We start from the raw sequence: 14703 nt of genomic DNA, 5'->3' as shown, positions 1-14703 counted from the left end.
TCACACTGTAAACCAGCTAGCATTGGAGCGATGGGTGGATTGCCTCTGTTTCTCATTTGGGTTGCTTTCTGTGGTGAAGTTAAGGAAAGAAACTAGGAGATACCCTTCCTCTCTTTCTTCATAAACCTGAACGGTTATTATACACACACACAATGCTCTCACCGGTTGTGGGATTGTATGAGGGTAAACATAGGCATGTGAGAAAAGTCATAACGGAGCCTCTGGAATGATGCATAGCTGGAAAATACAAGCGAAGAGAGGAACGGGCGCTGGAAGATGGAAAATGGTGGTATGGGGTTTTGGCAGGGAGTTCTGTGACTCACTGTTTATCTGGCCTGTCACTGCAGTCTTTCCAGCCTTCTAGTGTGCCTCCATTCCCAACAACTCAAGATTTATGTAAGGCTCTTTTCAAAGAAACAACAAGCTTTGAAGGCTTTTGAATAGGCTTTGAAATTTCTTAAAGTTTAGACAAATGAGGGATTTTTTTGACCCTGTATGCCAAATCCTGAAACATTTTTAAATATAGTCTAACGCCTTGATTTGTAATTTTTTTAGCAATAAAAATATATAAAATTCAAACATTCAATAAAAAAAGAGAAGAAAAAAGCACATTATTTGCATAATACTATGTCCGTTTAGGACATTTCTTGTTTCTTCAAAATTTAAGCTTATCTTTTAACCATTTCTTTTTGAAAGGAACAAAAAACATTTCAAACCATACATACAAGTCAAAAAGTCTTTATTTAGCTCAATACATTTACTGTGAAAACATTGGTTAACTGAAGCAGTCAGTGGAACTGTTTACAGTAGTCAAAAGAAATTTCCACATTTTTGCTTTGACGTTTAATATTTAATTCATATATATTTGTGACATTCGTTCATAGTATGCATAGAGCTCATTCAATACAAAAAAGACAAAAAATAGTAAAACTGATCACATATAAAGCACATTTCCTTTTTAATTGTAAAGGCAAAGGCAGCATCGTGCTAGTAAACTGATTTCCACGTTAGAAAAACAAAGTCTCAGAAAGGTTTTCACTTGCCTTCTCAGGTCTGCGGTCGTAGAAGATTCAGAGTTTTGAGTGCTTGCTTTGGTTTCACATTCTGATTTGAGTTGTCGACACCAGTAAAAGCCGTAAGAAAAAGTGCGTGAAGCCAAGTCTACATATTTCTACGCTAAATGACAAAAATAAACGTGTTATCTTCAAAACTTTGCTTGCTATCCCATAGTTCTAGAGCCATTGGATGTATGAATTGAGTGATATGCGTAGCATTGCTGGACATGATGCTGTATGACTTTACCGTCGAGAATAAAAATGGTGACAGATGCAACATTCCTTCCAAATGACTGAGACCATTCTTTGGTTTATCGCAACGCTCTTTGGCTTCCAGCTGGGAATCTTTGAATTGTTGCAACTGAACCAAGAATACAAAGAAAGACATTAATTATGTGTTACAAAAATACAAAAACGGCACCTAAATACAGTGAACGGGGATGCACAGCAGCTGATTTAGAGCTGGACAGCATGCGGAAGACTGCACAAGGCATTGTGGGTGCAATTGTCTAAGCATCAGAGCCTTTTTGCCGGCGCTTGGATGGTGGCACGAGACGGGCAGGGAGCTCAGGGGGCAGCCCATGACCATCCAGTTTCACTTCAATCAGATGGCTGGCCAGGGCAAACTCCTCATCATCCAGCATGCCGTCACGATCCACATCCGAAAGCTTCCAGATACGACCCAAAACAGAGTTGGGGAGCCTTGTGCTCACCATCCAATCTTTGGCTTTGGTGCCACTCAGTTTGCCTTCATTCGGTGCGAGGTTGTAGAAGATCTCATCATACTTGGGCTTGTCTTTTGTCACCACCCATTCCTCATCTTCTTCACCCACTTCGCCATTTTCATTCGCAACCTCTCCAAAGGGGTCACCTTCCACAAAGGGTCCGGCACGGGTTCCCAAGAAAGCTCCACCTTGGACACCTGGTTGAACCCCAGCCTCTATTTCTTCCTGCCTAAGAAGGGGCATCAGTTTGGCAATGTCACTGGACAACAGCTCATCCAGCATATTCATAAGGTTGGGCTTCAGGGCTTTAAACTTGGTGAAGTCATGTGCCATTAGTTGCTCCTGAGGAAAGTCAAGCATTACTTTGTCAAACAAGTAGTGTTTTAACCTCAAGAAAAGGAATCGGGTGGTTGCACTAACCTGCATCTTGGCACAGTCAGGGAAGTCTCCAGGAGAGATGTGATGTTGTAGTTGGATCTTGGAGAAGATGACCGGGAGCTGGTAGATCAGGTTCTTCTTTTTATTGTCTTTTCTGAAGACCGATGGCATCTCTTGTTTCAAGTAACTGATAATATGGGCATGTACCTGTGATTAAAACGCAGATTAGTGATGCTTCCCATGAGCGAGTTGCCATATAGCTTGCAAAGCATTCAGACGAAATGCTACAACGTATGTACGACCCCTCATGTCATTCCAGATTTCGAAGGGGTACAGAATAGAACTACATCCCATTGACTTTCATTATACAGACACATTAAAGACTAAAGTGTCATTGGTGCTCCTAAGATAAAGGCATGCAGGTTTGGAATGACATGGGTGAGTAATTAATGACCATCCCTGTAAGTGTATCTTCTGACATTACAGATCCAAAACAATATGAATTATTCATATATTAGCATACCCTCACAAGACGGGCCCTCTTGACCAAGTCATTAAGTTTGCGTAGGGCTGCATTACGTGGCAGATTCTGGATATCAGCAAACAGATCTTCCTCCTCCAATTCGAACAGCTTGCGGTTGTCGGTCACCATGAGAGGTTCAGACCAGAAGGAACCGATGTACACTCTCAGAACCTCAGGAGTACCAAACACTTTCCCCAGGGACCACATTAAAGCTCCGTACACCCGCATAAGCTGCTGGGTATCAACCATATCAGCCTTGTTCAGCACAACACGGAGTTTGTCTTCATTGCCTTTGAGAGCTCCGATAGCCTCTGAGAATTCATCTGAGATCTCTAACTTGTGGGCATCAAAGAGAAGGATGATTCGGTCCACACGCTCAGCAAACCAGCGGAGAACTGCTGGGAAATCATATCCTACAATATGAAAAAAATGGAAGAAGTAAATCAACTAAAAATGACTAACAACACTAGCGTGCAACAGTGACCACACTAATTTTCTCTCAAAATGCTCTTCTCTAAAGGGCTTGTGGTGATGCAACCCATCAGCTCTGAACTGATTTGAAAGATGAAAGAATTTGAAATCTGGGAAAAAAGTAAAAGACTGTAAGGGAATGAACTATGATCCCACGAGACACTGACAATGAAAGAAACAAAACCACAGAACAATCTCCTATACAGTACCACTGGCTACAGGTGTACAATTACAATATTTGTGAATTTATTAATTCAAATATATGTGTATTATCTTTATATCTTTAATAAACGCAAGAGCAAGAAGGGACCCTACTTGCTCTTGGGAAGACCAAAAAGGCACTCAGTGCACTGGACGGAATGCTGTTTTGTTTGTGTTTTACTTGATAAATCCCTCAGACAAATTAGATTTTCAACTTCTTCAAGCTTCGAAACTTACACTGTTATGATTGTGCTTTAAATGCCATGTCGTTGTCAGCCTTGCAAGTTCATTCGGTGTACAAACTCTCACGGTGCATTTTGGGCATTGTCTAGCTGTTGAGTGTACATGGGTTGTACACCTTTTATTGCTGTGCATTGTGGGATTGATTAGGTGCACTTCATTTTGTCCACTATGTTTTCAAACACCACTAGAAATGGCTGCTCCCTCAAATAGTGCACTGTAGTACAGAGGTGGACAACTGTGGTCCTGAAGGGTCACCACACATCAGAGTTTAGCTTTATCACTAATCAAAAAGGACTGCCTGTAATTTTCATCAAACCTTGAAAACAGGTTATATTTTTCATGTGTAGTTAATAAGGGATTGACCCGAACTCTGCACTGTTTGAATAGTGCACTATTTGAGGGAATAGAGGGCGATTTTGCATACAGCCTTCCTCCCACGGTCCAGACTTTTGTTCCACAGTGCCACTTTGACTATAAAGGGAGATTACTGCTGTCGAATTTGTCTGAGTGGGATCAGCTGAAGACATATAGTAAATACAAGGGGGTACACTATACACTACACGCACACTTTTGAAAGCTAAAATCACAAGTGGGATGCCCTGGGGTGTCAAACAGACACCAGTTCCTGGAGGGCCATTGCTCTGCAGAGTTCAGCTCCAGCTCAAACCTGCTTACTTGTTTCTAGTAGTTTCAAACACCTTGATTAGTTGGATCAGGTGTGTTTGGTTTGGAGAAAAACTGTGCAGAGCTGTGGCTTTCCGGAAATTAAGTTTGAGACCCATGTTCGAGGTGATGATGTTCAAATATTTTGTGAACAATATACTGTATGCTAAAACTGTTTGACAACAGTTGAATCCTCAGATCCTCCTACACCCCCCTAACATTCCTCTGCATTCCTTCCCTTTCCTCTCCCTGTCACACCTTAATGGCTCACTTTCCCATTCAGTGCGTCACTTCAACTGCTTTTGGGCAGGAAAAAAAAAAGAGAAAAAGCAGACATCGCACAGACGCGTGCAACACTGATAAGCTAGGATTACCCAACAATTTTCTCAGTGGGAGAGCCTAGATCATCTGATGTTTTGTTTACCTCTGATCAATATTACGTGTAGTATTTACATGGACTCAAATTAGTACCCAATACCTACAGGTTCTCTGAGGGTCTAGATGGGGTTTTTACACTGGGTGTAAGATAATTGTCGCATATTGTGAGTTTAGAAATTGTACATGGGACTAATAATCATTCTCAGCCCAAAATTGAGACATTGTTGACTATTATTTGACATTTTTCAAAGCCCCTTTCCTTATTTTTCAGCCAGACTTACCTCGACTCACTCTCTGTTTGGCCCCAGACAGGATTCCTGGGGTGTCAATAATGCTGATGCTCTCCAGGACCTGGTTGGGTAGCTGAGCGCACTGGAATCTGTCAGAGATAGAGATTTTCAATTGAACTTAGCACTGAAAATGTTCTTCCGGCCTGAATGGGTAAGTACAGCCTCAAGCTCATACAGAACGTTCTGTTGCATATTTGCATATATTCTTATATCTACAGCTCATTAATATCAAATGGTGTAGCCTGTGAATCTGAGGGAATTCAATACAATAACTAAAATACAGGTGTCTAAAAGTCTCATCTATGTCTTGTGTACTAAACCAATGTGACATGATGCCTTAAATGTCACAAACATGCAAGGTCTCTTAAGTTGAAATCCCTTTCCTCCTGAGAAAAGCTGCATAAAATGTCCATTACTCCTATGACAGCTGTTGTGTGTGATCTAAGAAGCAGACTTCTAGCGTCACTCCTCCCAGGCTGGTCCATTGTGTGGAAGTGGTGCTCGAAACACACAGTGCTTCCTGAAGGAAAATGACCTGCGCTGCCAAAATCAAACAATACTTGCCACTAATGATCTGAGGCATAGAAAAACATCGTCTCTTCCTGCTTTAAATGAGTTTAACGAGTGGACTGCTTCCCTGGGCAGGAAGTTGGAGAAAAGAAGTTCTCAAAACATGCTTGCGAAAATACACCCGAAGAGACCAATGGAAAACTCAATCTGATTAAAAGATGATAAGATAAGAGCAGCGCCCCCTCTGGTGTTGACAGACAACTGCGAGCTAATTATGTTGAGAAACTCTTGGCAAGGTTAATGAGAAGACTGAGGTATTCGGATGACCTGAACTTCAGCTTAGTTTCCTCCCACTGTTTGGCTACTGCCTGGTATTTCAATATGAGACGTTGCTCTATCTACCACATCATTCAAATTAGCAATAGTTGCTAAAGCAAGTTTCACTGGCAGTATTGTTCATACGGGGAGTCAGACGTTCATGCTAAATATTAGGGTAGGTGCTCTTTTTATCTCCACATTGATGATGACAAAAACTCTCTTAGGTCAAATATGGACAAAATAAACGTTTACTTGATAGTTACATCACATAATATCGAAGAAATGTTACATTCAGACACATTACTCTATATCCCATTAAAAATGATGTTCTTTAACAAATGAGATCTCTCTCTGTAACCTCTGGTGAACTCAGGCTATGCTAAATCATCAGCTCTGCTTCAGGCACATTAGCGCTCATTGCCCTCTCTTGTGATATCTCTCCCTTCCACAAGTTTTCCACAAATAAGGAAAGTCCCTCCTCTCTTAGAAATTTGGCACGGACGCTTGAGATTCCGTAGAGTAAAAACGAACACACAGTTTCTCTGTTATCTTCTCTGCGTGCCCAGTGTAAGCAGACGGGTCAGCGGACACATTCTTTCACAAAACCCACCCTCATTTCTCATGTACGTACATCGCGGCTGGGTGTAACATCTGCTTGAATAAATCCAGTCACCTGTTGAGGAAGGTGTTTCCGAAGGGGTTGAGTTTGCGGAAGGGCTTGTTGGGATCCACGATGAGGGCATTTCCGGGAATGAGCCCCTCTACGTCTCCGTGCATGATAGCGGTGAAGCAGTCGGTGGTGGGCTCAGGCCCTATGCGGCTCCCAGGGACGTCCTGTTCAAGCAGATACCTGTGTTGACAGAACATGGTTACCCTGCTGACAAGACAGGCTTTAATAACCTTGTGTTTTTTTTATGTCTGCTAAAATAAACAAAACACAGTGTAACTTTCCATTCAGTAAATTGTATAAAATCAACTCAAATGAATGATATTATATATACTGAATATGAATGTAAGTACACATGAAACCAAAACCCTGTTTCCAGCTGGTATTAAAGTCAGCATGGAATCAAAATTACTCTTCTTATTTTTAGATGTATATAGTAGTGCTTATAAACGATATATTTGTGCACTTCATTATTTTGTAAAAAATCAGTCACAATCATAATCTTTAATCAAATCCTTCCTTCCCCCCTCAAAATGAATTTTATTTACTTCTAGTCACATGGAATGCCTTTAGTGCAGGCCTATCAGACCTTTAAGGTGGGATAATCTATCCTTTAGGGCGGGGCTATCTCTTCTTTAGGGTGAGGCTATTAGTCCTTTAGGGCGGGACTATCTCTCCTATAGGGAGGGTTATCTCTCCTTTAGAGAAGGACTATCTCTCCTTTAGGGCGGAAATATCTCTCCTTTAGGGCGGTGCTGTCTCTTCTTTAGGGTGAGGCTATTAGTCCTTTAGGGTGGAGCTATTTCTCCTTTAGGGAAGAAAAATCTGTTCTTTAGAGCGGGACTATCTCTCCTTTAGTGAAGGACTATCTGTTCTTTAGGGCGGGGCTATCTCTTCTTTAGGGCGGTGCTGTCTCTTCTTTAGGGTGAGGCTAATAGTCCTTTGGGGTGGGGCTATCTCTCCTTTAGGGAAGATCTATCTGTCGTTTTGGGTGGGACTATCTGTTCTTTAGGGCGGGGTTATCTCTCCGTTAGGGTGGGATTATCTCTCCTTTAGGGCGGGACTAACTCTCCTATAAGGTGGGGCTGTCAGTCCTTTAGGGTAGGACTATCTCTCCTTTAGGGTGGGGCTGTCAGTCCTTTAGGGCGGGATTATCTCTCTTTTAGGGTGAGGCTGTCAGTCCTTTAGGGCGGGACTATCTCCTTTAGGGTGGGGCTGTCAGTCCTTTAGGGCGGGACTATCTCCTTTAGGGTGGGGCTGTCAGTCCTTTAGGGCGGTACTATCTCTACTTTAGGGTAAGGCTATCAATCCTTTAGGGTGGGACTATCTGTCTTTTAGGGTGAGGCTAACTGTTCTTTAGGGTGGAACTATCTCTCCTTTAGGGCAGGGCTATCTCTCCTTTAGGTAAATGCTATCAGTCCTTTAGGGCAGGACTATCAGTCATTTGAGATGGGACTATCTCTCTTTTACAGTAAAGATATCAGTTCTTTAGGGTGGGACTATTTCTCCTTTAGGGTGGTGCTATCAGGCCTTTGGTCAGGACTATTTTTCCTTTAGGGCGGAGTTATCAGTCCTTTAGAGCGGGACAATCTTTCTTTTAGGGTGGAGCTATCAGTCCGATGGGTGGGACTATCTGTCCGTTAGGGCAGGACTATTTTTCCTTTAAGACCTATTAGTGTGTCTTATTTCTGCCCTATTCCCAGGAGGCAGGGGTTCAAAAAGAATTTGATGCAATTCTGTCTGTAAAACTCAGCTCCTCTTTGTCATCATTGAACATCTGAAAACATTCTACATCAGAGGATGTCGGCGGGGATTTCTTTGGCAACCGTCTAAATCTGATGTACATCATGATGGGGGGAAAAGGACAAAATTAACTTCTGTTTCATGCCAACTTTAACAGGGTGCCTCTGACTGAGGGCCCTGATCAGAGATGGAGCCCTCCGCATAATCAATAATAGTGGATAACCTGAGTATTATCATGCATTTTCAATAATCAGTTCATACGTTGTCAGGGTAGACACTTCAGCATTCTCCCTTTGTAGAAATCTCTATCTTCTGCCTTGGCAGAATTGGAGTTTAGGTTTTGTTGGTGGTCCTCACCGTTGGTCACTGCCTTGCCCTCTGGGTACAACCCTGCCATGCATTAAAACCTTAGTGGTGGCCCATTTCAAAGGCCTCATCTTTTAGTCTGATTGCGTCATTGCAGCATGAAGAAGGCTTAATTCCAAGACCTTGTCAAATGCATCTTTTTTTTGGTGCCTTATGAAGAATGCAACTGATCATCACTATTCATTGTGTGCTGAATAAAACTTAGATGTCTAGCCGTACAATTACTGTCATACGAGACCCTATTTTATAGACAGATACTATTTTTGAATGAGAAGAAAGGGGAAATACATTAAGGTAGCTTGTGCACACTGTTTTGTTTAAGTCCATGCACTTCGAAGTATAAATCCTTGGAATTGGGACACAGCTCTTATTCTTGTGACGTTTCTCACAGCATAGCCAGAGAGATATTTTTTTAGATGTTTGAATGCACCATAAATAAATAAAAAATCTCTGGACGTGAGAAAAAACAAGCTCAAAACACTTTACATCTTATCTTAATACCAGGTCTTGACATCTGATGATCATGAAATCTGGCTATGGTTGTAAATTCCAAGCTCTTTAACCACTATTTAAATATTTAGCTCATTTTAAAATTTACTTTAGAGTCCTTCAAGAGATAGTTCACCCAAAAATTAACATTCTATCATCATTTACTCACCCTTTACTTGTTTTAGAGGTTAATGAGTTTCTTTCTTTTGTCATAAGAAGATGTTAAAAAATGTTGTAAACTTGTGACCATTACCTTATGGAAGTCAGTCGCTATGTTTCCATCCAAAAATGCCATTTTGCATTATCATCCAAAGATTTATTCTCAAAACTGGAATATTGAGACCACTCTTTGGACACACAGATGCTCAAGACAGATCTGGAGGTAATAATACTAAACCACTATGATGACGGACATTGGAACTTATTCAGTAAATGGATTTCTATCATAGTTTATGTACATTTTTCCTTATCAGATCCTACTCAGTTTTGATGCGCATTTTCCAAATGTATGCCTATCTAAACATTTCCATTAATAATTTTCAATGTATGCAAAATGTGCATACAATTAGAGTAGAAAGAAACTCTTTAGGGTTTGCAACCACTTGAGGGTGGGTATTTTCATTTATGGGTGAACTATCCCTTTAAAAGTTGTGGTGAAATGTCGTCTTACTTGATGAAGGTGGTCTTTCCCGTGGAGTACTGCCCAACGACCAGCACCATGGGTTTGTTGTCAAAGTCGGCGTCCTCCAGACTCGGTGAGTGGAAGTCATGGAAGCCGTAATACTGCTCCAGAGGCAGGAGCTTTTTTCGGTAGAGTGACTTCAGGCCCTCGGTCACTGTCCTGATCACCTCGGGGGCCTTCTTGACATTCTTACGTCCCCAGCGTGACATCGTGCAATTTGCGAGAGTACTCAGAGTTTCCTTTGCAGGGAGTTAATTTATGGCTTGTTTACGTGTCCTCTGGGGTAACTGTGAAGGCTCTTCTCTTGCTTACGGTGTTTTTTATAATGTTTCCAAATGTTCTGCCTTGATGGTTTAAAGGTTTGGAGTAACTAAGGGATGTTTGGAGTTATAAAGTAAACTATTGTATGTAACCCTCAGCTTTTGGCTTTGGGAAGTATATTTATGCCTGAAAAGAAGAAAGAAAAGAGAACATTAAAACAACTTTATGACTGATCCTGTATTTTCTCACATTTTAAACAAAAATTTTGCTGCTTGTTCAAACTACTTATTTAATATGAGTTGAACAATTCTGAAGTTTTTTTTTTCTTTATTTGTGTTCAGTTCACTTAAAGGGCACCTATGATGAAAATCATCTTTTGTAAGCTGTTTGGGCAGGTCTGCGTGTAGGTATAGTGTGTCCACGGCCATATTGGAGTGATATAAACACAAAAAGTCTCTTTTTTTATTTGCTGATGTTAGCCTCTTCCCTCCTATTTTGAGGACGACGTGATGTAGGAGTGCGGTTTCCCCGCCCATCGAATTGATTGACAGCCGCATATTAACATGTCTCCCTAGTAATGCATATAATCAAATCAACAAGACAGGACGTGCACAAAGCAATCAGGAATAAAAGATCTGTTCTGCACTCTGTGATCATCAGTCATCATCAAATGTGATCAAGAATGAGTTTAAAACGTTTGTAAAACAGTGCATGTTTGTAATGAAGTACTGCAATTTTACAGTCTTTACTTTATCACCACTATAAAAGAAGATGCTTGGTTTGGGGACGTTAAGTCAGGTTTATTTTGTACATTAATATAACGGATATCAATACAACCGTAGGTATTAATGTATATATATATATATATTAACTTGCAAAAACAGTGAAAGTGTTTGTGTGTGTGTGTGTGTGTGTGTATGTGTGTGTGTGTGTGAACTTTGCAACCACATTGTGTGTGACTCATCGTTGCAGAAAGGCTTGAATGGAACTCCACAACAAATACATCAAATAATCATTGGGAAAGTTCTTACTGTCGTATTTCTCATAAACGTTACATGAGATCTGCTTCCTTCATGTCTGTCACTGTGCTTTTTATCTAACACAGCAAAGGCAGAGATTAAGGATGTCGGGGTTAAAGCCCTACTCTTTTTCGAAGGACATTTTGGGATTTTTAATGACCATAGAGACTCAGGACCTCAGTATAACATCTCATCAGAAAGACGGCGCTCGCTGAGCAGTATAGAGCACCCTTCACTATACTGGAGCGTTATGACTCAAAGACCACAGGTTGAGCACCCCCTGCTGGTCTCACTAACACCACTTCTAGTCCTAGAAAAATAATCTTACGTAAATCATTTCTAGACAAGTCTATTTCTGTTTTGTTTACAGAAATAAGTGAAAAAATAAGTAAGTTTATTCTTAAAACAAGCATAAAAGCTCAAAAAATGGCTGCTTGTTTAAACTTATTTAAAATGAGATGAAATTAATTAATTTTCCTTCGTCCTAGTCCCTTATTTATCAAGGGTCATCACAGCGGAATCAACCGCCAACTATTTCAGCACATGTTTTATGCAGCGCAAACCCTTCCAGCTGCAACTCAGTACTGGAAAACACCCATACACACTCATTCACACTCATACACTATGGCCAATTCCGTTCATCCAATTCACCTATACAGCATGTTTTTGGACTGTGGGGGAAACCGAGCACCCGAAGGAAACCTACGCTAATACAGGGAGAACATGCAAACTCCACACAGAAACGCCAACTGATCCAGCTGGGACTCAAACCAGTGACCTTTTTGCTGTGAGGCGACAGTGCTCACCACTGAGCCATCGTGTGGCACCTTGAAACAACTTAATTTTTTTTTTTGAGGGACAACTTAATTATTTTATGTTCAATCCACTTAAATTGTTTTACTAATCCAGAAAATGCTTTTTGATTTAAGACTTTTTTGATATTTAGACTAGGAAAAACTATTTGCAGTGTGCTTTGATCTCACACTCAAAACAGTGACGTTTGTTCAAAATACTTATTTAAAATGAGCTAAAACAACACAATTCTCAAAATGTTTTGGGACAACTTATTCCTTTTATGTTCAATCTACTTAAACTTATAACAACTAATAAGTTAATTTAATTCCTTCAAGTTGTCCCAGCTCAAATCGATTGTGTGGATCCCAGCATTTTTCACAGTGCTTGAGAATGTCTGGCTATTTATTCTCAAATAAAGAACCCTAAGAGACATTTCCAGCCCACAGGGAACGCAGAGTGAATTGTCCATGCATGTCCCTGGAAAAAGTTGGTGCTCATTTTGGAAACACTTACACACACACCCAAACTCTGGATCCACAAACACGCATTCATAACTTATTTCCGTATATTGAAAAGAGTGAGCTGTGTTTTCCAGCAGTGGCTTGCAGTGGAAAGTTAAATGTGTAAAGGATTACGGTGTGTTTAAGAGCTGAATACACTGGTGATTTATCAAGCACAACATATTCTATGGTTTTTGTTGAATCCTGACAAGGATTTGAGGTAATGAGCATTTGCCTCGCAGCCTATTCGAAACACTCCCTACTTACCTATCATATTATCTTATTTTCAATCGGAATATTCAGGTAAATGTGTTCCAGGGAGATTTGTTTTACTTGTGCCAACTTAAGAGTCTTCATTAGCAGCTGAAACAAACTGGCTATGTTGGATTGAACGTTCAACTATTGCACAGATGGCTTGGCAAGAGATGGATTTTGACTATGTAATAAGTCTCACATGTTGCGCAGGAGATGGAAAATGCCTTGTGGCACCACAATTGCAACACAATTCGTCTTTTTGGGAGCTTCATTTTCATAAATATGACAGAAATACTTGTGTGCTTGCCATTAATAGGGGGAAAAGGCCACATTTAAAAAAACACTGGGATCCACATAATCGATTTGAGTTGGGACAACATGAAGGAATCAAGTTAGCTTATCAGTTTTAACAAATTTAAGTTGATTTTAATGTAAAGCAATTAAGTTGTCCCCAAATAAACTTAAGAATTGTGTTGTTTCAGCTCATTTTAAGTAGTTTGAACAAACAGCAAACGTCATTTTTTTTTGAGTGCAGGACAAAAAGTCATGACAACAAATGTTTTTAGGTTACTTTAACTTCTCAATAAGTTAATTAAACTACATTTTTTCAGTTATACAAAGTTTAACTTCATATTTTAAGTTTGTTTGACTGATGCAAGTTTAAACTGCTACACAAGTTGACTCAATTCAACTAAAAATGGAAGGCAGCAATCAATTCTTTTACAGTGTAGAGGCATTGTTCAATGCTTTGTTGGTTAATCGATGCATGCGTTTGACGTTGTTCAGAAGATATTTTCATTTAATTAAATTCTAAAGAGATTTTATTGGTTTAATCGATGCATCCAATTAAAACATTTCCATTTAAAGAGATTTTATACCTGAATTCTTACCTTGAGAACGTCGAAGAACTTCAAATGAGGATGAATCTGAACCACTTTCTCCAGCTGGGACGTTTTGCCATTCAAGGATGTACCTTAGAAGGAACGCTTTTTGTCCAAAGTATAGCACCAAGTAAAAAGTTTCAAGTTCTAAAGCGTTCCAAGATCTTGCTCTGATCTTCTATTTCTTGCAGCAAAATCAGCTCTGAGGCAAGCCCACAAGTACTGCCTCCTTTCCCTGCCTACACCTCTTCAAATACTGCCTGACGCAGGAGCAGGGGAGAGCCTGGGACGGCTGCTTGCTTTTAGGCGAGTGATGACAATGGGTTTAAACCAGGGTGGGGACGAGGGAGTAAAGGGGGGCGCATCAATGCAAAAGGTGGAGTCAAGCGTTTTTAGAAAGAGTCATTGATTTCCATAAAGTGCTGCCTGCAAAAGTGAGGGCGTGGCACTGCTCGTCTGTCAGCAGAGAGTGTAGCATTGGGGAAATGTGTATTGTGTTATGGTTTGTTTGGCTTTTGTTTGAACTGTTTGTAGAACAGATGCGCATGTGACTACTGATGCTGGCATGACAGAACACATTGGAGAGGCTTGGCAGGTCAACTCTTGTGGCTCTCTGAGGCATAGCTGATTAACCAATGCCATCTGCTGGCCGGATAGATCATTACATATACAGATGAAGTCACTAGCAACTTTCAAAACTGGTTGTTACATACAAGTATTTCCCATGTGTGTTTAACATTTTTATACACCATTATTAAGGGGGGGGGGGGGGCAACCTAATTGTTTTGTGTTGTGACAACATGAAGGGGTTATGTTGCATCGTTTACTTACTAATGCCCTCCACCCCTTCCAGGGAATGGGCCACCAAAGGTCGATCCTCAGAGGACATTCTTTCTACTTGTCTCCAGATGTAAACCATCTTTGTGATGTCTGCCTCGAGGACGCATCAGTGGGAGTTTCTTGGACGGCCTCTCTTCCGCGTCCCTTAGGGGTTCCATCTGAGAGCCTGTCTGGTGATGCTAGTTGGTGGTTTGCCCTATCCAATCCCATCTTCTTCTCTTCCAGATTTCTGCTTCTATTGGAGGATGACAGGTCCTTCCCTTTAGGTCGGTGATTCTGATCTTTTCGGGCCAGCAAATGAAGAGAATCTTTTTGAGATAGGTGTTGATGAACGTCTGGATTCCTAGGGTGATGGTTTTGGTTATCCTTCGGGTTTCAACCCCACAACATTACTGACTTCACTATGGAGTTGAACAGACAGGTCTTGGTGGTCAAAGTAAGTTCTTTAGT

At 40.8% G+C, this 14703-nt stretch overlaps 1 protein-coding gene across 2 annotated transcripts; it reads right to left on the bottom strand.

Annotated features, from left to right (window-relative positions):
* Positions 1-722: 722 nt before the first annotated feature.
* On the bottom strand, positions 723-13714 carry ehd2b (EH-domain containing 2b). Of its 2 annotated transcripts, NM_200063.1 has the most exon segments (7): positions 723-2122; positions 2201-2365; positions 2682-3094; positions 4919-5016; positions 6429-6605; positions 9691-10149; positions 13423-13714. In NM_200063.1, coding segments are annotated over 6 exon segments (1632 nt in total). In that variant the 5' UTR covers positions 9912-10149; positions 13423-13714; the 3' UTR covers positions 723-1564.
* Positions 13715-14703: the final 989 nt, after the last annotated feature.

This window comes from Danio rerio, chromosome 18, assembly GCF_052040795.2.
Source record: "Danio rerio strain M-AB ecotype USA chromosome 18, GRCz13ab, whole genome shotgun sequence".
NCBI lineage: Eukaryota > Metazoa > Chordata > Actinopteri > Cypriniformes > Danionidae > Danio > Danio rerio.
This window is presented reverse-complemented; position numbering and strand designations above follow the sequence as displayed.

Bases quoted from the DNA above. Each gene is read 5' to 3' on its own strand.
- ehd2b (XM_087291660.1), bottom strand. From the start codon at position 2,930: ATGGTTGATACCCAGCAGCTTATGCGGGTGTACGGAGCTTTAATGTGG. The intron at 2,366-2,681 runs GTATGCTAATAT...TTTTAATCACAG, and splicing joins AGAGGGCCCGTCTTGTGAGG to GTACATGCCCATATTATCAG. The intron at 2,123-2,200 runs GTTAGTGCAACC...GACTTTCCTCAG, and splicing joins CTGACTGTGCCAAGATGCAG to GAGCAACTAATGGCACATGA.